General features: G+C 61.5%; 4 protein-coding genes across 14 annotated transcripts in view; 2 read left to right on the top strand and 2 right to left on the bottom strand.

Moving 5' to 3' along the window:
• LOC308500878 (espin-like) overlaps nt 1–14,357 on the top strand; it is a 31,221-nt gene extending 16,864 nt beyond the window's left edge. Inside the window, exons 6-14 of one of the 2 annotated variants that reach the window (XM_081056397.1) lie at nt 113–314; nt 1,288–1,559; nt 4,241–4,402; nt 4,493–4,688; nt 7,097–7,242; nt 7,320–7,583; nt 12,124–12,203; nt 12,302–12,313; nt 13,432–14,357. In XM_081056397.1, the coding sequence (XP_080912523.1) occupies nt 113–314; nt 1,288–1,559; nt 4,241–4,402; nt 4,493–4,688; nt 7,097–7,242; nt 7,320–7,583; nt 12,124–12,203; nt 12,302–12,313; nt 13,432–13,579 (1,482 nt within the window). In that variant the 3' untranslated portion in view covers nt 13,580–14,357. Of the gene's footprint in view, nt 1–112; nt 315–1,287; nt 1,560–4,240; nt 4,689–7,096; nt 7,243–7,319; nt 7,584–12,123; nt 12,204–12,301; nt 12,314–13,431 lie in introns of both variants that reach the window. The other variant, XM_081056396.1, reaches the window with a different exon arrangement.
• On the top strand, nt 9,016–11,177 carry LOC308500938 (espin-like protein; the record flags this gene model as incomplete). The annotated part of the gene is made up of 2 exons (XM_081056437.1): nt 9,016–9,186; nt 9,324–11,177. 2 exons carry the CDS (start codon nt 9,016–9,018, stop codon nt 11,175–11,177), a joined length of 2,025 nt encoding a protein of 674 aa, XP_080912563.1.
• Nucleotides 14,358–14,571: 214 nt separating the features above from the next.
• Nucleotides 14,572–19,165, bottom strand: TNFRSF25 (TNF receptor superfamily member 25; the record flags this gene model as incomplete). The annotated part of the gene is made up of 11 exons (XM_081058078.1): nt 14,572–15,161; nt 15,355–15,535; nt 15,958–15,995; nt 16,232–16,339; nt 16,438–16,493; nt 17,171–17,249; nt 17,336–17,503; nt 17,866–18,000; nt 18,206–18,395; nt 18,854–19,016; nt 19,107–19,165. 11 exons carry the CDS (start codon nt 19,163–19,165, stop codon nt 14,830–14,832), a joined length of 1,509 nt encoding a protein of 502 aa, XP_080914204.1. The 3' UTR covers nt 14,572–14,829.
• Nucleotides 19,166–19,628: 463 nt separating this feature from the next.
• PLEKHG5 (pleckstrin homology and RhoGEF domain containing G5) overlaps nt 19,629–23,663 on the bottom strand; it is a gene marked incomplete at its 3' end in the record, with an annotated part of 44,506 nt that continues 40,471 nt past the window's right edge. For 9 of the 10 annotated variants that reach the window (XM_081056580.1, XM_081056585.1, XM_081056584.1 and 6 more), the window contains 8 exons: nt 23,441–23,590; nt 23,217–23,354; nt 22,957–23,076; nt 22,162–22,294; nt 21,955–22,070; nt 21,665–21,861; nt 20,423–21,190; nt 19,629–20,153 (listed from right to left, as the gene is read on the bottom strand). In XM_081056580.1, coding sequence (XP_080912706.1) covers nt 20,144–20,153; nt 20,423–21,190; nt 21,665–21,861; nt 21,955–22,070; nt 22,162–22,294; nt 22,957–23,076; nt 23,217–23,354; nt 23,441–23,590 — 1,632 coding nt within the window. Of the gene's footprint in view, nt 20,154–20,418; nt 21,191–21,664; nt 21,862–21,954; nt 22,071–22,161; nt 22,295–22,956; nt 23,077–23,216; nt 23,355–23,440; nt 23,591–23,663 lie in introns of those variants that run through there. The other variant, XM_081056583.1, reaches the window with a different exon arrangement.

Genomic DNA, 23,663 nt, shown 5'->3' with positions numbered 1-23,663 from the left:
AGGGCAGTGGCTTGGCGGTCACACAGCGAGGGCACGCCTGAGCAAGACCCTGGCCCAGCGTGTGCTGGTCTTCGGTCTGGTTGTTCTCATGGCCTCCCCTCCTTCTGCTCAGAGCGTGGAGCACCGCGTGCTGTCCCGGGATCCATCTGCTGAGCTGGAAACCAAGCAGCCTGACTCAGGCATGTCCTCGCCCAATACCACCATGTCTGTCCAGCCGCTGAATTTTGACCTCAGCTCACCCACCAGCAGCCTCTCCAATTACGACTCATGCTCTTCTAGCCAGTCCAGTGTCAAGGGTCGGCGCCCCCCATGTGGTGAGTGGGCCAGGTGGGAAGAGGGAGGAGGAGGAACAGACTGGAGCCAGACCACTGGGTCCTGAGGGCCAGCCCCAGGCTCACCCTGCTCACAGCGGACACTAGAGACTGCCCAGGTCACAAGGAAGGGACCCTGGTTCTGGTGAGACACAGGTGACACACATGCTTGTGTGTGCCATCACAGACACAGAGTACATGTCCATCCACACATAGCCTTCCCGCTGACAAAACCCATGTGCCCTGCATATGATTCAATATCCTGTCATGCATGCACAGACGGCCCCCAGACCTACACACGCCTCCCCACATGCAAGAGTGCACACGTGTACATGTGTACACACAATATACATGTATGAACACACATGCAAAGCTATGCAGATACATGCACGTGCCTACACTACACAAAGGCACACAACTCTCCATTTCATACTCTAGGTATGCACACAAACACACCTCAAGTCCACAAATACAAACACATCCCTAAACACAAAGAAGCATGTGTACACAAATATATACAAATGCACAAACGCTCAGGCAGAAGCCTGACACGCATGCACACACTCTGACCACACCCCCAGAATGGGTGTCTGTCCACTTGCAATGCCTCCTTCATGCCACCAGGTGGTAGCCTTCAGAGGTGGCTGGGTGCCCTGCAGATTGGGTGTGGCCATCCATACTCCTGCCACCTGTCCGGAGGAGGGGCCCCTCCACCCTCCAGGTGGCCCTGCTCTGCAGGCACGCCCTGGAGCCCAAAGCCCCCTGGTGCTTTCCCTCCAAACTGGAGCCTGTGGTCTTTCACAAACAAGTGCAGGGCTGGGGGAGGGCAGGGCCAGGGCGAGGGTGGGGCCATACCAGGCTGTGCTGCGCCCGAGTCCGCCTCACCCCTAGGCAAGTTGTTTACAGGCAGTAGAGGGTCTCAGTCCTGGGGGACAGTGTCTCTGCAAACTCTCAAACCCAGCCTTCCTTCCCCCAGGGCTTCCCAGCACCAGAGCTGCAGATATCCAGAGCTACGTGGACATGCTGAGCCCAGAGCTGAGCCTGGCCCAAGACAAGCTGGAGAGAGCCACACCGCCACCGCCACCACCCAGCTTCCCTCCACCACCCCCACCCCCGGGCACCCAGCTGCCCCCACCCCCACCGGGCTACCCAGCTCCCAAGCCCCCTGTGGGGCTTCACGCAGCTGACATCTACATGCAGACCAAGAGCAAACTCCGCCATGTGGAGACCCAGGCCTTCAAGAAGGAGGTAGTGAGCCCCCACCGGACCTGGGATGATGGGGGGCAGTAGAAGCCAAGGACTGCCTTATTCATAGGCACAGGGCTGGGGGGTCCCTGGGCCAGAGGCCTGTTCAAGAGTCTACATTCCTGGCCAGCCCCATGGGGGCTCAAGGCTGGGCACTGGGGACAGGGAGATGAGAAAGATAAAGCCATTGGCATCTGGGGAACTAGGAACAGGGGCAGGGGAAGGGGAAGGAATATATACCCAGACAGCTGTGCCTCTCCGGGAGCTGGGTCCTTGCCATCTCTTGCACAGGGTGGCAGGGCAGTCATGGAGTCAGCAGAGAATACATGCAAACTGCCGGGGCACAGACCTACACATGCCTGCGGGCCCTGCGCTCAGGTGGAGAATGCCTCCCAAAGGGGGGTATCTTCCGGGTGGGAGATACAAGAGGTGTGGCTTGACGACTAGGGCCAGGAGGAGGGTGGAGGCAAGGCGAGAGCACTAGGCAGGACTTGGCACTCAGTCAGGGCTGAGGGAGCGAGCGGTGAGTGGAGGCTAACTTCCCAGTTTGGAGCTTGAGGTCCTGGGTGGATGGAAGGGCCAGGCCTGAGATGGGAGCCCTGGGGCAGAAGCAAGCCTGTGAGAAGAGGAGTGCAGTGTAGGCATGTTGAGTGCAAGGTGCCCAGGATGGCAGGGCCTCTGGGATCCTGTCTGAGGCTCTGGAGCAGGGGCAGGGACAGAGGGCTGATCTGGACAGCTCTGAGAGTCCTGGGCAGGGAGGCTCTGGGGTACTGGCCAACGGGACAGAGCAAGGCTGATCTGAGAGGTGGGGGGCAACCTGAGTATGGTAGTTGAATATGGGGTACAGTCCTCTAGGGGTCCTGTGGGGCCCCAAGCTTGTAGTTCTCTCTCAGGCCCAAGGCAAGCCACTCCAGGGCCAAGCTGAGTAACCAATTCGCTCAGGTGACCCAGGTCACAAGGCTACCAGGCGGAGGAGGGGAGGGAGGCGGCCTGCACAGCTTCTCCACCTGCACCCTTTCATGCCACCTCAGACCAAGCTCTCAGTCGGGTTCCCTTTCATCTCCACAAGGTGGGGACCCAGGAGAGGCACTCAGGGGCCTGAGGCCCTGGGGACTTGACTCCACCAAGCTTCTGGGCCCTGCTCAAAGCCACAGCACAGGTGGCCGACCTATGCCCCCTCCTCTCCGCTGAGCAAGAGCACCAGAACTCCGGGTCCCAGTGCCCTTCCCGGGTGTGTGCGTGCCAGACCGCAGACTCCCGACTGCTCCACAAAGGGCCCTTTGTATTCCCGCAGCGCCCCCAGCCCCCTGGCAGGGCTGCCTGACCGCCACTGGAGCAGGGTCGTGGTGTCTGCGCCTCAGGGCTGCAGGGGGCGCCTAGGGGGCGGGCTGGCCCAGAAAACAAATCCTGCGGTGTCCCGTTTCCTGCAACGTGAGCCGGGTCAGGTGGGGCCTGGAGGGTCCGGGGCCACCGCGGGGACGAATGGGCTGGAGGGTGGGGCAGGGCACAGCCCCCACCGGGTAACTCGGCCTTTGGCCCCGCTGCCTCCTGCCCTACTCTCCCAGGCTGGGCTTAGCGGGAGGCAGCTGCAATAGGGCAGGCGCAGCGCTGTCACCCGAGCCGCCTTGCCGCCCCTGAAACCCGAGGCCTGGGCGCGGGTGTCGGTGTCGCTTACGCGCATGGCGATGGTTTCCAGATGCGGGAAGGGAAGGGCAGGGGCGTGACCCGGAACCCAGGGGGGGCCAGATACGGGGAGCTTCACTGCTCACGGTCAAGCTCACATTCTGTCTCGGTGGATGGAGGGATGTGGAGGTGGGATGAAGGCCGTGGCGCTCAGTACCCAGCGGAGGAAGAAAAGCGCAGGGGGCGGGGCCACATCTGGCCGGCGGGGCAGGCGCAGTACAGCGACCAGGTGTGACAGAGCAGTTGGTGCCCTTGTGGCATCCCCCACTGCTGGGGGTATGGGGGGGTTGTTCAGCCCAGGATTGGCGGGCCTGGGTGATGTCAGGCCGACAGAGCTCATAGGCGCTCAAAGGCGCGGGCGGGCACGGGCTGGGCTGTAACCTGAGAGGAAGGATCAGGTAGCGCAGGTGTCGGGTCCATGCCGCCCCCGCCAGCAGGTGCACAGCGGGGGTCACCAGCACAGGTACAGGTAGGAGCAGTCCCGGCCCCGGGCTGGGCGGCTGAGAGCCCTGGGCAAGCAGGAGCCTCTTAGGTCACGGGCTCTCGAGAGGGCTCCCTCGGGGCCGGGATCCCCGCGAGAGGGCTCGGCGGAGACTTGGGGACCCGCGGGACGGTGTGGCAGCCGGGACTGGGGTGCAGCTGAGACTTTAGCGCTGGCTGAGCTGGGAGCTGCCCCTTCTCCGGCTCCCCCTGGCGTCTGGGCTGGGCCACCCCGCCCCTGGGCCCGCCCCTTCTAGCCTTAGTGGGGGCCTCTGCGCCCCTTGGCGCGTGCCCAGAACCTCTCCGTGTAGGGCCAACCGAGCCCGCCCTTCCACCGAAGCCCCCATGACCCTCGCCGCATCCCCGCTCTGAGACCGGAAGGTCTAGGAACACGGCTAGCTGCACCCTTCAACGGCCGCTGGCCGCGATCCCCCCGGGAAGGTGAAGAGCTGGGAGTGGGGCGGCGTGGGAGGCATAAGGGACAAGGGCCTGAAACCCACTCCCCCGCTGTCTTCCTGCAGCTGAGCTCCCACGACGGCCACAACGGGCTGCGGAGACAGGACTCTAGCCGCAAGCCCCGCGCCTTCAGCAAGCAGCCCAGCACGGGGGACTACTACCGCCAGCTGGGCCGCTGTCCCGGGGAGCCGCTGGCCGCACGCCCCGGCATGGCGCACAGCGAAGAGGTGTGTGCCCGCCAGTCCGCACCCGCCGGCCGCCCTGGACCCGGCCGGGCCGCCTGCTTCTCACTCGCTGGCCCCTCCGCTCCCCCACAGGCGGTGCTGCTCCCCGGGAACCATGTGCACAACGGCTGCGCCGCGGACCCCAAGGCGTCCAGGGAGCTGCCCCCACCGCCCCCGCCGCCGCCTCCCTTGCCCGAGGGCCTGAGCTCGCCGCCGCCGGCTCCGCCTTTGCCCTTTGAGGGCGCCGGCCCTGGCTGCGGGCAGCGTCGCTCCTCCTCCTCCACTGGCAGTGAGTAGGGCGCCGGGGGCGGCGCTAGCCCCGAAGTGGGAGGGAAACCTAGACAACGCCCCCTCCCCAGCTGCGACTGCCCAAGTGCTTCCTCTTTTCCTACTGTTCTTGGAGCCCCTCCCCCAGTGAGGACTTGACCCTAAGGGAAGACTCTGCTGGAGGAGAACTGAGCTGGGTGACCTGGGGCACGTCCCCTTCTCACTCGTCCTGCTTCCCATCCATTGGGGAAGGCCTCAGATCTGGTGGCTGGTATTTCTGATGAATTGGTGCTAGAGGGAAGCTCTAAGAAGCAGAGCTGGCTTCAGGGAGGCAGGGCTGCTGGCCAACCTCCCTGCAGGACGTCTATTCTGCGTTCCGTTCTTCCAAGCTCGCTACAGCCCTGAGCCCTTCTCAGAAGCATCAGGGACTCTTCCTAGCCAGATCTCTCCTGGGGAGGCCCCTAGGCCAGCCAGGGCTTGGCTTTGGGGACACGGCCAGTGACCCATCATGCCCTGCCCCTCCTGGTGACTTTCCTGATCATCCTTTTATAGAGCTAGCCTGGTGACCAGGATTCCCAGCAATCTCTTCTGTGATATGGGGCAGTCCACACACCAGGGCTTCTGGAAGGCCCAGGAGATGTTGCCTGGGTGCTGATGCTGGCAGGGGGATCCAGCCACTCGGTGCAGGGACGATGCTTATTGGCACCATCCAACGCTTCATCCCTGACTAGGAGAGCAAGGGCACTGTAGGGTCCAGGGCAGGGCCAGCCTGGGCTCCCTGGGGTTCCCAGGGAGCCCCAGCCCCTGCAGACCAGAACCATGGTAGCATGTCTACCACCAGCTGAGCCTCCGGAAAGGTCCCCAGCTCTGGGGTCAGCTTCTTCCCTCTGTAACTTGGAACAAGGGTGAAGCTAGGAGCAGAAGGAATATCGATTCCAGGCTTCTCCTGACACCCCTTCTCAGCAGAGCCTGGGCTGGGGGCCCTATCCCAACCCAATGCCAAGATTGAGGCCCTTGTTAGGGAGGCCAGGGCCTGTGGCAGCACTGTCCAGCCTTCAGGGGCACCAGCAAAGCTGGGAACTGGGTAGACAACCCTTTTGGAACTCCAGAACTGCCTGAGCCAGGGTCAAAAGGGCTGGAAAGTTCCGCCTCCCCTCTCCCCGCTCCTCTGCACACCCCTCCCCTCCTCCTGGCCTCCCTGGCCCTCTCTCACTGTCCCTGCTGTCCTAGCCTCACCCCGGCCCCCTCCCTCTGCTAACTCCACTGTCACTTCTCTCTTCTCGGTCCCTAGAAGTGAGAGTCCTGAGGCACAGGAAGAGTGAGTAGCTGCGTCAGCGGCTGCTGGCTGATGCGCAGGGGTGGGGGACAGGGCTGCTCAGGAAAAACAAGTCCCAAGGGGCACGGGACTTGAGGAAAGGGCAGGGCCAGGGGCAGGCAGCTGAGGGGTCCTCAATGCCACAGCAGGGCCTCCTGCCCCACACTTACCCTCTTAGCCCCACCACACCCACTTGCATGCATTCTGCACCTGGCTGATTGTGCTTGCCGGGCACTTTCGCATTTTCCCTCCTCCTGCTACTGTGCTCTGTGATCCCCAGCCTGGGAACCCAGAAGCTGCGGGCCTGTTTTATTCCTCTCACCCAGCCCTGACCCCATCCTCAGGCTCTAAGGACACCCCTCCCCACACCCCAGTCACTTCCGCCGCCGGCCTGGTCGAAAAATGCAAACTCTGCTCTGGGCATTTGCATGTTACCCACCTGACCCTTCTTCCGGGGTGCCCCCACCCCACATCCTTAGTAAGGGCTCTACTTTCCTGGGTCCCCCAGAGCTGAGCAGTGCTTTGCCATAAGTGTGCTCCAGGCTTGCCACCAGTGTGTCTGCACGGCTCGCGTCTGTCTGTGGGTTTGTGGTGGGGGGTGGGGTGGGGACTGGCTGGGTTGTAGCATCCAGGGTCCCCAGTCCCTATAACCCTGGAGCTTCAGGCGTCTCAGTCCAAGGGTCACTGGGCTTTGCTGATGCAGAGAGAGGGCCGAAGGGAGACTCCACCCTGGCCGGCCCAGCCAGGGAACCTGGGACAAAGGTCGGCTGGCTATTCCCAGGTAGTGTTTTGGAGCTGGGCGGACACATTCACTACAGTGCCCAGGGCCGGCCCAAGAGCCATCATGAAATCCCAGGGGGCTCTGGGCCCGGGCCCCACCTCCCGTGAGTAGGGCCAGTAGGGCTGGAAGAATGGTGGGACCCCAGCGGCTCTCCCAGAGCCTAGCCGCCCACGGCCCGGGTCTGGGTTGCTGCTGTCTGGGCCCAAGGGAAGGCTGCCCAAGGGAAGTCTCCCAGCCTGTTCTGACTTGGGGAGAGGGCAGCAAAGTGGCGGGTGGGGGCGGCAGGGACGCGGCCCCACCCCCGGCCAGCGCCTCCTTTTCTGCCTCCGTGTAGGCACCAAGTCTTTCAACATGATGTCCCCGACGGGTGACAACTCGGAGCTACTGGCTGAGATCAAGGCGGGCAAGAGTCTGAAGCCGACACCGCAGAGCAAGGGTCTGACCACGGTGTTCTCCGGCAGCGGGCAGCCGGCCACTCAGGTAGGCGGTCGGACAGGCGCCCCTCCCGGGCTCCCCGCGCCCCTTCCTGCGCTCAGCCCCGCCACTTCTTCCCACAGCCTGACTCACCACTGCCTCCAGCGTCGCCCGCACCGTCACGTGCCCGGAGCCCCACTCCGCCAGCTGCGGGACCCCAGCCACTGCTCAACGGCAGCTTGGCGCCAGCGCCTCCCGCCACTCCTGCGCCTGGCGTGCAGCTCGACGTGGAGGCGCTCATCCCTACGCACGACGAGCAGGGCCGGCCCATCCCCGAGTGGAAGCGCCAGGTGATGGTTCGCAAGCTGCAGCTGAAGATGCAGGAGGAGGAGGAGCAGAAGCGGAAGGTGGGCGGGGTGGGCCTTCCCAGAGAGCCCTGGTGTCTGCACCTGTATCCACAGCCCGTTCATTCCTCCCCATCACCCCAGCCTGTCCCAGGGGCCCTTCAACCTCAGGCAACTCCCATTACCTTTGAGGAAAAACAGGGTTGGACGACCTTCCTCTCCTGGGACTGGTCTTCTCCACCACCTCCACCCCCAGCAGCCTGGAATCTTTTCAAAATGCCTATTCTGACTGGGGAGCCCTGGTGGGACTGAGATTCTTCAACAAGCTCCTGGGTGAGGCTGACCATGCTGGTCCAGAAGCCACACTCGGAGTAGCCAAGAGGCTTTTGGTCACAGTCAGACTGGCCTGGGCTCTTTCCCTGCATCGCCACTTTCCAGCCACTGATACAGAGCCTCATCCAGCCTCAGTTTCCTATGTCAGTCAGACAGGTTCATCACTTGCTGGCAGGATGGTTTGCCATTGATCCATTCTCAACAAACATTTCCTGGGTGCTGTCCATGTGTCACACTCTGTTGTAGCCTCTGGGGATTCATGGAACATATCAGGACCTGCTCTGGAGGGGTCTGCAGGAGGGGGTGCAGGGGGTCAACCAACAAGCAAACACAAAACCTTCGTAGAGTGATCAGTGCCCCCACATAGCTGGGCCGCTACAATATGGGCAGCGCTGTGGTGTATGTGCAGAGGACTGGAGCACCCCCAAGCCCACCAGCCTGTTTGGGCTGAGGAAGGTGTTAGGGAAGGAGAAAGTGAGGTCTAAGGCAAACTTGGAAGATGAGCAAGAGGTGGATGGGAAGAGTGGGGTAAAGAGCAAGCAGACAGGACAGGGGAAGTCTGGGAGTCAGTGGGTGTGGCTGGGTGACTGGACTATGGGAGGGGCTGGAGCTGGGGAGGTCAGTGGGGGTCAAATCAAAGCCTGGCCTTGAAGAAAATGGACTTTCTCCTGGAGCAGTGGGGCGTCTGGGAGGGGGGTTAAGCTGGGAAGTGGCATCATCAGATTTGTATGTGGGGATTGCAGTGGGTCAGGATAAATTGGGAGGCCTGTAAGGAGGTGAGGGCAGCCGCCCACCTGGGAAAAGCCTGGCATTAAAGTAGCAACCTAGAGGTGAAAAAAAGAGGAATAAATGAGACCGTAAGAAGAGCCTGACAAGCCTAGATCTATAAATTGTGTTATTATTCCAGGGGTGAGAGAGGGTGGGAATAGGCGTGGAAGCCACAGCTTCAACCTCTTTAAGAGCCTCTCATTCAGCACTAAAACTGACATTGTGGCTAGAGAGAGCTTGGGCCACCGGGGAGCTTAAGAAGGGGTCATCGGTTTGAAGCAAGGAGAGGCCTTGCTGGGATCTGGCCTCAAAATCGCAGACCCTGAGTGAGGTGGGAGAGGGCCGCTGACCGCGTCGCAGCTTCAATGCCTTTTGCATGTTCTTGGGTGGTGTAATGTGCAACCAAGCCAGGCGTGAAGCGCCCGTCTGCCCGCCCTGCCTCTGCAACAGCGCCCAACGACCGGCTGTGTCCCCGCCAGCGACCAAAGTGGACACTACCCAGCGCCCGGAGCGGCTTCCTGGGCCGAAGCCTCGCCCCAGCGAAATCGCCCGCCGGCCAGGCGTGGCCGGTCCCTGCCAACTCAGCCCCGCGGAGCCATTACACCACCTGGGACATGCAAAGGGCGCCCCCCGGCGGCCCCTGCAGGAGCCGGGCCAGAGGGAGACCCGCCTCCCTCCCCTCTCTTGTCTTCCCCGCCTTAGCTGACGGCCGGCAGCTCGTGCTGCTACCCCCGCGAGGGCTGGAGGTACTCCCGCGAGCACAACGGCATCCTCGGGCCCTTCGGCGAGCTCATGACAGAGGCTGACGTACTCCGCATCGAGCAGCAAATCGAGAACCTGCAGGTGTTGTACAAGGCGCAGAGGCTGGAGGGGCGCCTGGAGCAGCTGGAGCTGGAACTGGAGCAGCTGCTGCCCATCTCTGCCGCTCTGTCGGCGCCGCGCTTCACCGTCGACCCGCGCCGCATGCACGGCCGCGCCGTCAGCCTGCCTGCCTGGTGTAGCAAGATCTCCACGCTGCTCAAGAACCTGGCCACGCTGCTGGCTGCACTGGGCGGCCGGCCCGCCCACCTGGCCGAGCTGCTGGCCGCCGACACCGGCCAGCTGCTGGCACCGCTGTCCGACGCGCCCTGGAGGCCGGGTCCGCTCTGTCTGGGTCGCTCGCACTCGCTCAGCTGGTGCCGTGAGGCCATAGAGCGCGAGATCCTCGAGTGCGGCGTCTCGGTGAAGCACCTCCGCGCCATCTACGAGCAGCGCGCCCAGGACTCCCCGCCCCCGCGCGGCCCGTGCCGAAAGCTCTCGCTGCCCGCCGGCACCCCAGGCTGCGAGCCCATTCTCGAGGAGGACTACGTGGCGGCCGGTCCTGGCGAGCCGAGCGCTGCTGTCGCCAACGGCCTGCAGCCGGCGCGGGAGTCCCTAGGCACGCTGGGCCCGCCGGAGGAACCAGGCCGCCAGGCGGCGCTGCCCGAGCCCGAGCCGCTGGCACGCAGGCCGCCGCCCCCCACCGAGCTGCGCGGTGTCCAAGACTACATCGACATGCGCAAGGAGCGCATCGTCTACCTCTTCCTGGAGCACTGGCGCAAGTGGGCCTTCGGCGGCCCTGGGCGCCAGGCCCAGGCGCGCCTGCGCAAACTGTTGCCCCGGGTGGTGGCCGCCGGCGCCGGCCCCGCCCCCGAGGCCCTGGACGCCGCGGACGACCCCCAGTCGCTGGAGGGCGACGGGCATGAAGAGCGGCTGCTGCGCCTGCTGAAGCAGCGGCAGGTGGTGGGCAAGCTGCTGGGCCACTGGCGGAGCTTGCTGCAGCAGGTGCCTGCGCACCAGCCCAGCGGCCCAGGCCTAGCGCACGGCCTGTACTGGCCTGAGCACTTCCTGCCGCCCCTGGATGGCGGCGCGCCCCCGCCCTACGACAGCCTCACGCTCGACCTCTTCATGCTCGGCTACTTCCAGCTGCTCGAGATGGGCCTGAGCCGCGAGGAGCGCAAGTTCCGCCACCTGCTGTGTTATGAGATGTTCGACCGGCTGGGCAGCCACCCGTGGGAGCTCATCCGCCTCTTCCACCGCGTGGTGCTTGAGGAGGTGGAGGCCGGCCGGCGTGGCTGGAGCGACGGCTTTGAGGACCTCAGGTGCCAGTTCTTTGGAGACAGCCCAGAGGCTAGGCCGACCTGGGAGGAAGATGCTGACAAGCAGCAAAAGGAGGAGGAGGAGGAGGAGGAGAAAGAGGAGGAAGAGGAGGAGGAGACGGGAGAAGCGAGGAAGCCGGACCAAGAGGCCGAACCAGCTCAGACTGAGGACTGGCCCGAGGGGCAGCCCGAGGCCCCGGCCCCTGCGCCACAGCCGCCACCCACTCCCCCGCCAGCCGCCCCTCCTCCGACGTTGGCTCCTCCAAGTTCCGAAGTCCCCACCGAAGACCCCTTGGAGCTGGTGTCTGAGATGGGAGAGTTCAGCAACGAGGACATCTGCCGCTACATCGACCGCAGCTTCTCCTTCTGGAAGGAGAAGGAGGCAGAGCTCTTTGACATAGAAGCAGCAGAATTCGGAATTGACCCTCAAGCATCTTAACCCCGGCCTGGATGCCCTCCAAAGGCCAGAAGCGGGCAGGAAGAACCCAGGACGGTGGCCTTAGAAAATCCAGAAAGCCAGGACCAGGCTGCTTCAGCCTTTGAGGTCCCATCATGGCTGGATGTGGGGAGTTGGCCGGGATAGGCTGGGCATGGCACAGGGCAAACCAGGTGTTCCCCTCTGGCCCTACAGCCTTACCTGGCTCTATGTGGAGCCAGGTGGAAGAAGCAGCCCCTCTAAGTGAGGGACTGAGGGTCCCCCTTGGGGCTGTGTGGCTCTCCCTCTTTGTTTTTTTTTACTGGAATTCACAGCTACCTCTTTGGCTGAGGTCAAGGGAGCCATGTGTGCAGTGTTCCGTGTGACATGTTCTCCTATGTAACATACAAGTAATAAAACTCTTTTCTGTAAGCTGCCTGTGTTGGATGCCCCGCACCACAAGTGTCATTGCAGCGCACAGTTGTAGAGCTGGTGCCGACTCCGTTTGGGAACAGAACAGGCATGGGCCAGAAGGTCCTTCACATTGGAACCAGGGTGCAGCCTGAGCTTCTCTGAGCTGGCAGGGTCTTTGGGGGCCCAAGTATGGGTGTGCCCAGAGATTCTGGGTCACAGGCCTGGGGCCATCTGGCCACGTGCCTCTGTACAGAATCTCATTCTCTGCTCTCCACCTACACCTCCTATACTCAGCGCTGACCTCTCTGGCACAGACTCTAGGACTTGGGCCTGAGTTATTGGGGAAGGGTTACAGGAGGTCTCCTCCAAGGCGGCTGTGACCATGGGCTTTCATCCATTTGCCCTCTAGAAGGGCATCAAAAGGGTCTCTTCCAGGAATCCCATCTGTGTCCTGCTGTCCCTGATTGGTGCAGGTCTCCCAGGTTGGGGGTACACCTCCTCTGGCGCCCTACCTCCCAGGCCATGCTGGCCCTGAAGCTTTGTACTTATGTTTCAGGAGGAGGAAGAGGAGGCCCGGCTGGCCAGCATGCCTGCCTGGAGGCGGGACCTCCTGCGGAAGAAGCTAGAAGAGGAGAGGTGAGCTGGAGGTCTGAAAGATTCAGGGCCTGGCGAGGTGTCTTGATTGTATCCCTGAAATGGTGGCGCCAACTAATGCTGTCTCTTTTTCCTTCTAGGGAGCAGAAGCGGTGAGTGTGGGGCTGGGCCTGACCTGCCTCCCCTCCCAGCACCCAGTCACAGAGGCTTGTCCTTTTGCCCGTTTATCCAGCCCCATCTTGAGCGCACAGCCTCTGTGTTCCCAGTAATGCCACCAGGCCCCTTTCCCCCAATAACTTAGCCCCTGTCCCTCAGAGTCTAGCTCTTTGCTGTAATAACTACGTCCCCAATTACCCAGCCCCCATCTCCCACTAACCTAGTCTTTCTGCTCTGCACTGAACCCAACCTCAGTATCAATAACCTTGGTCATCTTTTGCTCAAAACTTAGTTTCTACCCCCGGTAATCTAGCCCAGTGCTGATAGAAATATAATGCGAGCCACATATGTGATGTTAACCTTTCTACCAGCCAAGTTGAAAAAAAAAAGATATAGGGGAACTCAATTTTCATAGTGTATTTTATATAATCCAATGCGTCAAAATTCAATTATATATTTCAATAAGTATACCTTCAATTGAAATTACATATTTCAATATATAATCAATAGAAAAATTATTAATGAGATGTTCTACACCCTTTTTAAATCTAAGTCTTTGAGCTGCCATGTGTACCTTCTGCTGCAATACGTCTCAATCCCTACATTTCCAGTGCTCAACAGCCATCTGTGCTCAGGGGCTACCTTGTCAGCAGTGCAGATCTAGCCCCCAGGTTCTAATAATTTGTCCCTAATTACTGTCTCCGAATAATGTGGTCCCCCTGCTCCCCAGCAGCCCAAACCCAGTCCCCAGTAACTCAGGTCCTATCCCCCATAATCTCATCCCCTGCCCTCATAACCATCCTTCCTCACCTGCGGCCACACTGTGACTCAGCACCTGTTTCCAGTAACACCCCCAGCCAGTAGTAACCCAACCACAGTCTCTTGCCCACCCAGCTCTTATGAGTGCCCCCAGGGTTCCAGTCTGTCCCCAGGAATCCCAGCTGCCGGCCTCCTAAGCCAACCCTGTCTCTAGTCACCTAACCCTTCTGCCATTTATTAGTCCCTCTGTCCTAAGCAACCCAGCCCCTGCCCTCAGTAACCCAGTCTTTGCCACCGGGGAGCCTGGCCCACCCTCTCACCCTTGCCCGCGGTTCTGCCCCCACCCCATGCCTAGGAAAGAGGAGGAGCGACAGAAGCAGGAGGAGATGCAGCGGGAAAAAGAGCAGTCGGAGAAGCTGAGGACGCTGGGCTACGATGAGACCAAGCTGGCGCCCTGGCAGCGACAGATCATCCTGAAGAAGGGGGACATCGCTAAGTACTAGATGCCGCTTTCCTGCTGGCATCCTCGCGAGCTCTAGGGGGGAGCAGCCCCCCCGCCCCGGCCTGCCCGGCCCGGACGGAAGGGCTGGGAGTCGCGCCGCCCTCCCCTCCTAAGCTGGAACCCCTCCCTGACCCTCAAACCGGCCCTCGCATTCCCAGCCCGGGACCACGCTGGAGCGCGCCCACCGCTGCAGTCGCCCAGAAAAAGTGCCCAAGTCGTTGACGTAAAAGATGCTGCTTATTTGCATGCCTATTTACATATATTTGCATGTTCGTTGAATGTCTGCGTGTGCAGAGCTTTTCCCAGCCCCGTGGGTGGTGACTTTGTTTTCCCTCGGGGTGCGCGCCGGGCTTCAGCTCCCTCCCCCGCACCCCGGAACCCGCGTGGCTGGCGCTGGCGCATCCTGGGCGGAGGCAGGCCCCGCGCTCGGGGAAGGGGTTTTCCTTCCTCCCTGACCCAGATATGCGCCCGGGCTGCATTTCCCATCCCCGCCGAAGGTTTCCTCTCAGTCATTTGTTTACCAGAAACGATGAAAACTGCAAATTGCCCGTCGGGACGGAGTTGCCGGTCCCGGGGCCCCACCTCTGCCCCCACCTTCCTCCAGTGAAGTCTGCGCGCGCCGTTCCAAGCCAGGCCCCGAGCTCCCTGGACCCTTTCACTGCCCTGGTGGAGTGAGTGGAGGACAAGGGGCCCTGAACCTGTCTCCGGCTGCTGCCTTCCCGGTCCCCGCTGTCTCGCACCCGCACCCCCATTAAAGCTCTCGCAGTCGCCCGGGGCTCATGTTCACTCGTTCGCTGTCGCCGACTTCCTCTCCTCGGGGTAACTGAGCCACAGCAGAGAAGGAGCAGGCTTGGGCGCTAAGGGCCACTCTGGTCCCCACCGTGGGTCCCAGACCCTGGGTGGCAAGACTTCTGGCCCTTTCGACGCTCCCAGGAAACCAAGCCCAGGCCACTTAACACCTCAGCACCGCGGAAACACCAAGCATTTACTTTTCTCATAAATTTAATACCAAGGCCTCCACCAAACTCTGGCTGAGAAACAGCCGGGCAATCTCGTGACACCCTCCTGATGTTTATTGATACTTTGCCTTAACCCGACAAGGGGTGCGCAGGCGTGAGGCCGGCGGGCGCCTCTAAGCAGGGCCGTCCCAGGGGCTTAATAAGTGACATAAAATGTCTACACGCATAAGTAACGGTACTTAGGGCTTCGGTAAGGGCCACCAGAGCCTCCAGGTGGCGGATGGGCCCCGCGTCACGGGCTGCGCCGAAGGCGGCTGCGCAGGTCCTCGGCACAGCCGTCCAGCCCCATGCGCTCCAGGGCCGCGTAGATGGCGCTCAAGCCCGCGGGCTGCTGCTGGCGCCAGCGCTTGAGCATCTCGTACTGCTGGTCGCGGAAGCGGCCGACCTCCACCTCCACGGCCTCGATCTCGGCCTCGCGCAGCCCCAGCGTGCGCACGAACTCTTTCCAGCGCCGCGCGGGCACCGCATCCACCACGTCATAGAGCTGCGGACCTGGCTGGAGCATGACGGCTGCCGAGCCCATAGGGAGCCCCGCGGAAGGCGCGGGAGGCGGCGGCAGCAGGCCTGGGGGCGGGCCAGAGAGAGCCAATGGGAATGCGGGCTGCGGCCAAAGGGTAGAGGTGGGCACCCAGGCAGGGTGGTCCACCAGGTGAGTTAGGGGAAGGGAAGTGGGCAAGGGGCGCCTCAAGAAACCGTGGCTTTTCACCTTGGACTTAGGAGAATGGAGCCAAGGCCTCAGGCTACTGATGTCCCTTACCAAGAGCTCTGCTGGGCAGCTGGTCCCAGGACCATGGCACCTCCTGGCAGGGTACTTCCTGAATCTGAGGGGAACCAGAGGTCCAGCTATTGCCTACCAACTGGACGGTGCAGACCTTCTCACTGCTGCTGGGTGGCTCCAAAAGGGTGTGGGCACCATTTGGGGGTGAGAGGTGGGTGGCCTGGAAGCCAAGAGAGACCCCAGTAAGGCCCCTCTGCTGGGGTCTCTAGCCAGCAAATATCCCCAGTGCAGCCCCCCCATCCCCGCCCCCACCAGCCATGCTCTGTCACCTGGCCCAGCGAAAGAGCTATGTCCTCTGCCTGGGTACCCTGCCCCCGACCTCTCCACAGTGGCACTCAGCCCACTGAACCGTTAGCTTGTTGACCTTTCTGGATCCCAGCAGACTGAGAGTCGCTTGGGTGTAAGCACTGTGCTGCTCTCATTCAAATACTCAGCACATGTGTTCATGAGGTCCACTCCATGCCAGCTACCATGCCATGCACTGGGGACCGTGAGTTATAACAAGGTACAACCTCTCAGCTCCAGAAGGCTCAGGCCTAGGTGCTTGCTCACCCTCTTCCAGAACATTACTGAGATTCTTACCTGCAGCGGGGCCAGGGCCTCCGTCCCAGTTTCATCTGCTGAGACAAGAGAATCTAATCAGCAACCAGGCAGGTCTCCTGAACCTCGGTGCTGGTCCAGCTCCTCTTGGATTCCTCTGCACATACACCCCAGGACTCCCTCCCATAGTTCTCCCCCCACCCCATCAGGGCTGAATGGGCTCTGGGCTACCCATCCTGACCCCAGGCCCCTGGGAGTGTGGGTGTGTATGTGTGTGTGCGTGTGTGTGCGCGTGTATGTGCACACACGCGCTTACCGGGAGCCATGGGCTTGCGGGGCTGGCAGCGGCGGTATATGTAGGTCAGGGTGGCGCCAAGCAGGAGTGGGACCACCAGGCCTGCCAGAAGCACCTGGACCCAGAACACTGAAAAAGCAGCTGGTGGGTGGTGGGTGGTAGCCACCCCCCAACCTCCCCTTGGCTCATCCCAGCTCTCCCACTTGCGTTCCCAGCACACCACCTACTCTGCCTCCAGCCACAGACTGCCGCACAGGGCTCAGGACAGTCCCAGAAGGTGCTCCTGCAAGGGGAGGGACTGGGATGGGGGATGAGGGCCTACACAGCAGGAGGGGCTCCCCAGGACGGCCTGACATCTTCTCCATCCTGAAGGCCCTTCCTTCCCCAGGCCTCTTCCCTAGGAGCTTCACTCAACGCAAGAATGTTGCTGAAGTACTGCTGAAATATCACCTGTGTCCCCAGGAATATCAACGACCACTATTTATGGAGCTTCTTCTCGACCAAATTGAGAGTCACTAGGGTGTCAACTTCATAAGGACCAGGATTTGTCTATTTTGTTCCCTGTTGTATACCCAGCACCTGGAACAGTGTCTGGAAATGGTTGATATTCTGAGGCGGACCTACTAACAGCGTCCCCATGTTCAGATGGGGAAGTCACAGATCAGAGTGGTGAAGTAACTTGCCCACGATCCCCCCGAGAATCTCAGCCCAAGTTTTGAAACTATATCAATGTGAATTTCTGTAAGTGACAAATCCTATTCCTAATGTACAGCTGGAAGGATTACTAAAGGAATCCTTATTTGTCTGGCATAGGTGAATCCAGATTTCCTTTTACCACACAATGTTTGCCTGAAGCGGGGCCTACCCACCATAGGGCCTTGCCCCTGGTCCCTCCTCCTTGCCCCTGGACCCCAACTCTGTTCCCAGCCTCCCCCCAGCCCAGGGCAGCCAGGAAGTTACATGGGGCAGGACACACAACTGTTGCCATATTCGAAGAAGCCAGGCAGACAGGTCCCACAGTCGGTGTCTCTGCTGGAACCTGCAGTCCAACAGATGGTATGGGTCAAGAGAGGGAGGCAGGGGCCGGGGTGTGGGGGTAGATAGCTCATCTGGAGGGGTACTCACAGGGCACCCGTGTGTGGCGGTGCAGGGTCCCACAGTCTAGGCATGGGTGGCAGCGGAAGGGGGAGCCGCCAATGCAGTGTGTGACCAAGCACTCCACAAACCAGTCTGGCCTGCAGCCGCAGCGAGTGTCTGCCTCTGCTGAGCAGTTCTTCAGGGCTACCTGGGAGGCTGGCGGGGGATGCAGGGAGATGGGGAGAGCAGAGGTCATTAGGGGAAGATACCCCCATGGAGAGGTGGGGCAGATCTCCCAAAGAACAGAGACAGGATAGACCAGAAACGGGGCCAGCTCAAAGAGAGAAGCGCAGAATCACCACACACCAAAGTCTGAGTCCTATACAGGGACAGGAAAGTCACCAGGAAGAGAGGGTACAAAGGCATCTCAGGCAGGATCAGGGTGGAGGGGCCTGAGATGGGTGGGCAGAGGGCCCTCACACCCACAGGTGGGGCCCAAGCCAGCCACTTCCTTCAGAAAGACCCTGGCCACAGCCTGTCCTCAGGAACCCCCCACTGAGCAGTAGGCAGCCCCTCACCCTGCTCATCACAGGCCTGGCAGCGGGTACAGCTGGTCTCATGGTGGTTCTCCCTGGCCAGGAAGGTGCCCTGGGGGCACGGAAGGCAGCTGATGTTGCCACAAGGCTTTGTGCAGGGGGCCGTCAGATAGTGCCCTGTGGAACCCAGACTGGGGTCAGATAGTCAGAGGGCTCTGACCTTCCCCTCCCTCCCCTCCTATGTCTGGCTCCCTACTTCTCTTCCAGCCTCCCCTCACCCCATCCCTGACCTGCCTGCCAACTCTCCCCACCCCTGCTGGACCCCTGTCCTTGGTCTACCCTCACGTCCCCCCACACCCCTCCCACCCATTTGGCTACTCACCTGCTGGACAGCCCCTGCAACAGGACAGAGCATTCCTCTTCTCTGAGTTGTGGGCACAGTCACACGTGGGGCGGGGAGTGCTGCACTGGCCCTGGGTGCCCAGCAGCACGAGGAGGAGAGCCTGCGGGACAGGTGCTGCTGGTCCCCAGCGTGGCTGATCCACACTGGGGCCTCTCCCTGTCCAGTCTCCCTAACTTCAGAGACCCCAGCCTTTGCCCTCAGAGCAGTCCACTTCCCAGATTCTTCAGCTGAAGGGGTGCCCATGGTGAGGGTGAGCCTAACTTCCTAACCCCCTCTGCACAGGCTTGGAAGAAGCAAGAGGAAAGGCTCCTGCCAGCCCCTCTCCCACGGGTTACCCTCCAGCAGGGCAGAATCAGGCAGCTCCATCCCCACCCGTGCTTTTTCTAAGGTGTTGGAGGGTCCCGGATCTTTCTCTGCCCGGGGCCCCTGGATCCCTCCGCTCCCTGGCAGGGTGTTTCCTCTCAGCGGAAGGGTTCCGCCCCGGCTGAGTCTCTAACTAGGTCAGGGGTGGGGGGGTGGCCCAGCCCCCAGCGAAGCCGAGAGCAGACTCAGGAGGCCCCTTCCTTTGCCCCGCAGGGGAGCCAGGCCCAGATGAGGTTCCAGGCCGCTCCCCGCGCCTCGACTCACCGCAGCCACCACCGTGCAGCCCCGGGGCCAATGCTCCATGGCCCTGGCGCCGCTCTGGGCCCTCCGACAGGACAGGCGTGCACGGCTGGGGGCTTCCCCGCTCAGCCCGCTCTGCCCGCCACAGTTCCTGTCCGCCCCACCCCGCGCCACTGGGTAAGCCCGCCTCAGGAGTAAAGGTCAGGGCGGGGCCAGCAGGCGTCTGGAAGTGGAGCCCCCAGCCCGCTGGCTTGCCCCCCTGCGCACCTGGGCTCACCTGAGGCGGCCTTTGGGGAACAAGGTGTTCATAGCACAGCGCTGCTTCCTGGGTGCCATGCCTGGGTTCTAGCCCCAACCCTGAGACTACCGCTTGGAGACGAGATGACTTCCCTGCCCCTGGGCTTCAGAGTCAGGTAGCAGACCCATCCTCCCCAGACTGTGTGTGTGTGTGTGTGTGTGTGTGTGTGTGTGTGTGTGTGTGTGTGTGTGTCAGAGGCCCCCTCCCTGGAGGGGGAGTCCTAGGGAGCATTCCCACTACAGCCTGAGACACATCACCCACCCTGGCATAAGCTCACACCGGCAGCCCAGGGAAGGGCACTCTGAGGCACCTCTGGGGGGCTCTAATGGGTACGTCATGGCTTTGGCAGGGGACGGGGGTTGATCTCAGGTGCTGGTCAGGTGACCTCTGCTTCCCATGGTCTCCTCCGCTGGTGCCCCACTGTAGCTGGGGCAGGACAGCAGCTCAGTTGCACCTGAGTCCCGAAAGGGGTGGGTTCCAAAAGCAAAGGACTCTTTCCAGTGGAGTATATAGAAGTCTTTATAAAATAATCAAAAGCTCAATAAATATGCAACTTTACACAGAGCCCAACCCAAGCCTGGGGTGACCAGTGGAACTGGGAGGGAAGAGGGGGGTGAGGGCAGGGGAATGTCCCATTTGGGGTCAGATGAGGGTAGGGGTGCGCCCCCCCTGGAGACCAGCCCAGAGGATTGGAGCTGGTGACTTCAGGGAGTAGCAGGGAAGGGATCCTGCCTGGGCAGGTGTGTATGTGGGGGGAGGTTAGTGATGGTAGCCCCGGGGGGGGGAATATAGGGGGGAGGGATACTGCAGCCTGGGTCTCAGGCTCCGACAAGCCCTTTTCCACTTCCATCCAGTCTGGCAAAGTGCAATTGGCCCGGGGTGGTGGCAGGGGGTCCTGCCTGGCATTCCGGCTTGTGTATACACAAGGCAGTAGCTGGAACAGAGGCCGGCACGCCGCAGGAGGCATGCTGTCCGCTGTTCCGGGATCAGTGGCACCCTTGGGGGCCTCGCTCTGCTCAGACCTCCCTGCAGGGGAGGGGAGAGACAGTCCTTCCTTGGCTGATGCCGCTCAGAGGGGCTGTGGCCACCCTCTCCTCCCCACTGGGATTCTTAGGCCCCTTCACCACTGCTCACTGCATTCAGCCAGGCTCTGAGGCAGCCTCCCTCTCCCATGCACATGTCTACATGCCATCTGTTCCCAACCCTGACAGTGCCCCTACCCACTCCCGGGGCGCAGTGACCCCAATGCCAGCATGCTGGGCCACCTGCCCTCTATCCCAGGCCAGGCCACTCACGAGGCAGTGAGCGTGGAGTTGAGCAGCAGGGTGGTCCTGATTCGGTAGAGCTGGGCCAGCGTCAGCTTCCTGTGCTGGGCAGAGATCCCTGGGGGGAGCTCGGGCTGGACCCTGGGCAAGGCCCCGGAAGGCAGCTCTCTGCTCCTCCTGGCAGGTCCTTCAGGCTCCCCAGCCAGGCAATTGGTTCTGAACTCCATCTCTGATAGCTTGGGGCCACTGCCAGGGCTTGGTGCCCCCTGGCAATTCCAGCTGGGCCCCGCTTCCTGAGGGGAGCGCTGAGTCCTCGTGCCAGGGACTGTAGCAGTCAAGCAGAGTTCCGACAGGCTGCGGCTGGAGGCTAAGGGCACTCCATGGGCGGTAACCCCTGACAGCAGCTGGAGGAGGCTGGCCTCAGATTTGGACTTGAGCAAGTGAGGCAGATGGGGCAGCAGCTGGACAGGGGTGCGGCGGCGGAGGCGGGGCGAGGGTGGGGGTGAAGGGGCTGGTGGTAACTCTGGGGGCCGGGGTGCTGGCTCCATCATAGGAGCTGGGGTCACAAAATCTTGCAAGGAGGTGGGGGAGAGGGTGCCGTAGGCGGAGTCCATAGAGCAGGAGCGGCTGTCCACCGGGCCCAGGGGTAGCAGCTCGCTGGTGGGGGTGACAGATGAGGTGGTGGCACTGAGCGAGGTCTCGTCGGACTGGGAGCCGCCCTCGAACTCGGGAGAGGACAGTGTCTCCCCAGGCTCCACCACGACCATGGCCAGCGTCTCCGTGGACCCATCTGAGGCACTGTGGGGCCAGGAGGAGAGAGTTAGCCCCCACAAGAGAAACCCAGCCGGCCTGGTACCGCCTCGTGCTGGGCAACACAGAAGTCTACAGCCTCTTCCCTCCCAGAGCTTCAGGCTCAGAGATGGCAAAATGTGGCACACGGACCAGCTGCCCACAACACAGACATCAGTAATGGCATCTGTCACCATCACAGAGCTCTCTCCTGCTGCGTACAGTGTACGAGTCCTCAGCTCAGCGCAGCTCCAGGCAGCTACTAATGAATCAGAGTTGGCATTCAAGTTTAAAATCATTTGTCATCCCCATCTGGACTCTGGTGGGAGACAGAACCCACCCCCACCCCCTGCTGGGTTCACAACATGAAGCCATTCAGAGGAAGGTGTTGGGCTGGCACCTGCCCAGCACCGTGGCCTTGGGGTCAGGAGTCGGGGGCTGGAGTGCCTGCCCTGTCCGCTGTGTGGTCCCAGGCAAGCATACCAGTGCTGGGAGTCCAGGCTGTTGCTGCTTTTTCGCAGGATGGTGGGGGAGCTGGCAGCTGAAGTGCTACTCTCCCCACCTTCCTCTTCCTCGTCTTCCTCCTCATCCTCCTCCTGCTCATCTTCCTCCTCTTCCAGGCTCTGCAGGTGCTGCTGGCTGCCTGGGTGCTCCTGGGCACGAAGCTGCTGCAGCTGGTTCTGCAGGTGGGTCGGGGGTGCACAGGGGCAGAGTGGGCTGCAGCCGTCACCAGGTCTCCCTGACCGCCCACCTGCACACCACTGTGCTCTCACCTGGGCACTGTAAATAGCATCCACCCAGCCACGGCACAAAGCCTGGCCACTGGCCTGGAATGTGTAGGCCCCCACAGCACTGCGGAACTCGTTCAGGTAGATGAGGAGGAAGGAGCCTGGTTCAGAACGGTTCGAATCAGTGTTGGCTAAGACCACGGTCCCTGCCCATCACGCCCTGGCCCAGGAGCAGGGGCCCAGGCTCCTCACCAGGGTCCCGCAGTTCCCGGCACACGATCTTGTCCACCAGCAGAGGTGGCCTGATGACCTTCGTCCTCTCAGCCTTCTTCACGGCCTTGGTCACCAAGAGCAGGTCCGTGAAGAGGAAGCAATACACATCCATCTGAGTGGCAGGGGGAGCGGGAAAGGCCAGGGTCAGAGCCAGGGTCCTGGGGCCTCAGGCAGGGATCCTCAGCCTGCTGCCATAACACACTCTCCTGGGGATACTCAGACTTTGTCACACACCTCCTTTGCCCACCCCCCATGAGCCTGAGAGTAAAATTAAAATGAAGGGCAAGATGGTTTTCCTCCATCGAGCGACACGCTTGCGATTTATTTCAATTAAAATTGAAACTAAACAGGGAAAGGGTGGTAATTTTAAAATCATGATTTGCAGGCTCTGGGTTACATGGCACCTGAAGGATTAATAGCACAGCAGCAAGGGTCTGGGTGTCCCCTCCCTTCCACCAGGAGCTCATGTGGCACCAAGTGGGCAAGACCAACACCCCATGGGCTGTGACCACGCTGCTATGTTTGTAAAGAGCAAACTGCACGCAGACAATCATCCCTCATGTGGCCACAAGGTCACTATTCTTTATTATTTCTTCTTCAGTTTCTATTGTAGAGCACACGAGGTCACTAGTTCTTGAATAGCCACCCAACTGACTGGGCAGCTAAGAACCACCGGCTAGGGTCCAGGAGGTGCCCAGGAAGGGGTGGTCCAAACCTGCAGGGCAAGAGGGGGTAGGGCAGGGGCCCTGGGTGGGAGGTGGCCCCTGGAGTCACCTTGCTGTCCTTTCCCTCCTTCATCCTCAGGCTCCCCTCCAGCAGGAGCTGTCGTGTCTCCTCAGGGGAGGCGCCAGGGATGGGTGCTGTCAGATCCAGATGCAGAAATTCCTTTAGGAGCTGGGGGTTGGGGAGCAGTTGTGGGAGAGGTCAGGGTATGACTCCCCATCTCAGCTACGAGTCCCCAGGTGAGAGTCCAACCTAGACCGTGTCTACCAGTTTGGTCCTCGCTCCCCTCCCATCAGGGCCAGAATGCCCACCTTGTCCACCTCGTCGTTGCTGCCCTCCACCACCTCGTAGGCGTCGATGCGGCTCACCACTGCTGCCAGCCGCTGCCGCTCCTGTCGCTGCCGCATGCACGTGTTCACGTGGTGGATGAAGCGCTCCACGGAATCGATCTGGGGCAGAGGATGGTAGGTTCAGGCCCAGAGTCAGGGAGGGGCAGAGAGCCTCAGAGAGACCCCCACTGAACTGTCCCGGTTACCATGGTGACGATGGCCTCCTTGGCGTGTGGCTCCTCGGTCTTTCTCAACACCGACTTGAGCAGCAGTGGGTATTTGGTGAGCCGCTGGTGGGGCTTTGCCAGCATGTCGCTCAGCTTCAGCCGCTGGCACTGCTGGTGCTTCTCGGCCCACTGAGGCCGGAGACAGAGGCGGGGCTCAGGGCAGGTCCCACCCAGGGCCCCGCCCACTGCTAGGGCCTGCACA

Source organism: Rhinolophus hipposideros (genome assembly GCF_964194185.1).
Source record: "Rhinolophus hipposideros genome assembly, chromosome: 8".
NCBI lineage: Eukaryota > Metazoa > Chordata > Mammalia > Chiroptera > Rhinolophidae > Rhinolophus > Rhinolophus hipposideros.
The sequence above is the reverse complement of the archived record's forward strand: the minus strand, read 5'-3'. Positions and strand labels throughout refer to the sequence as shown.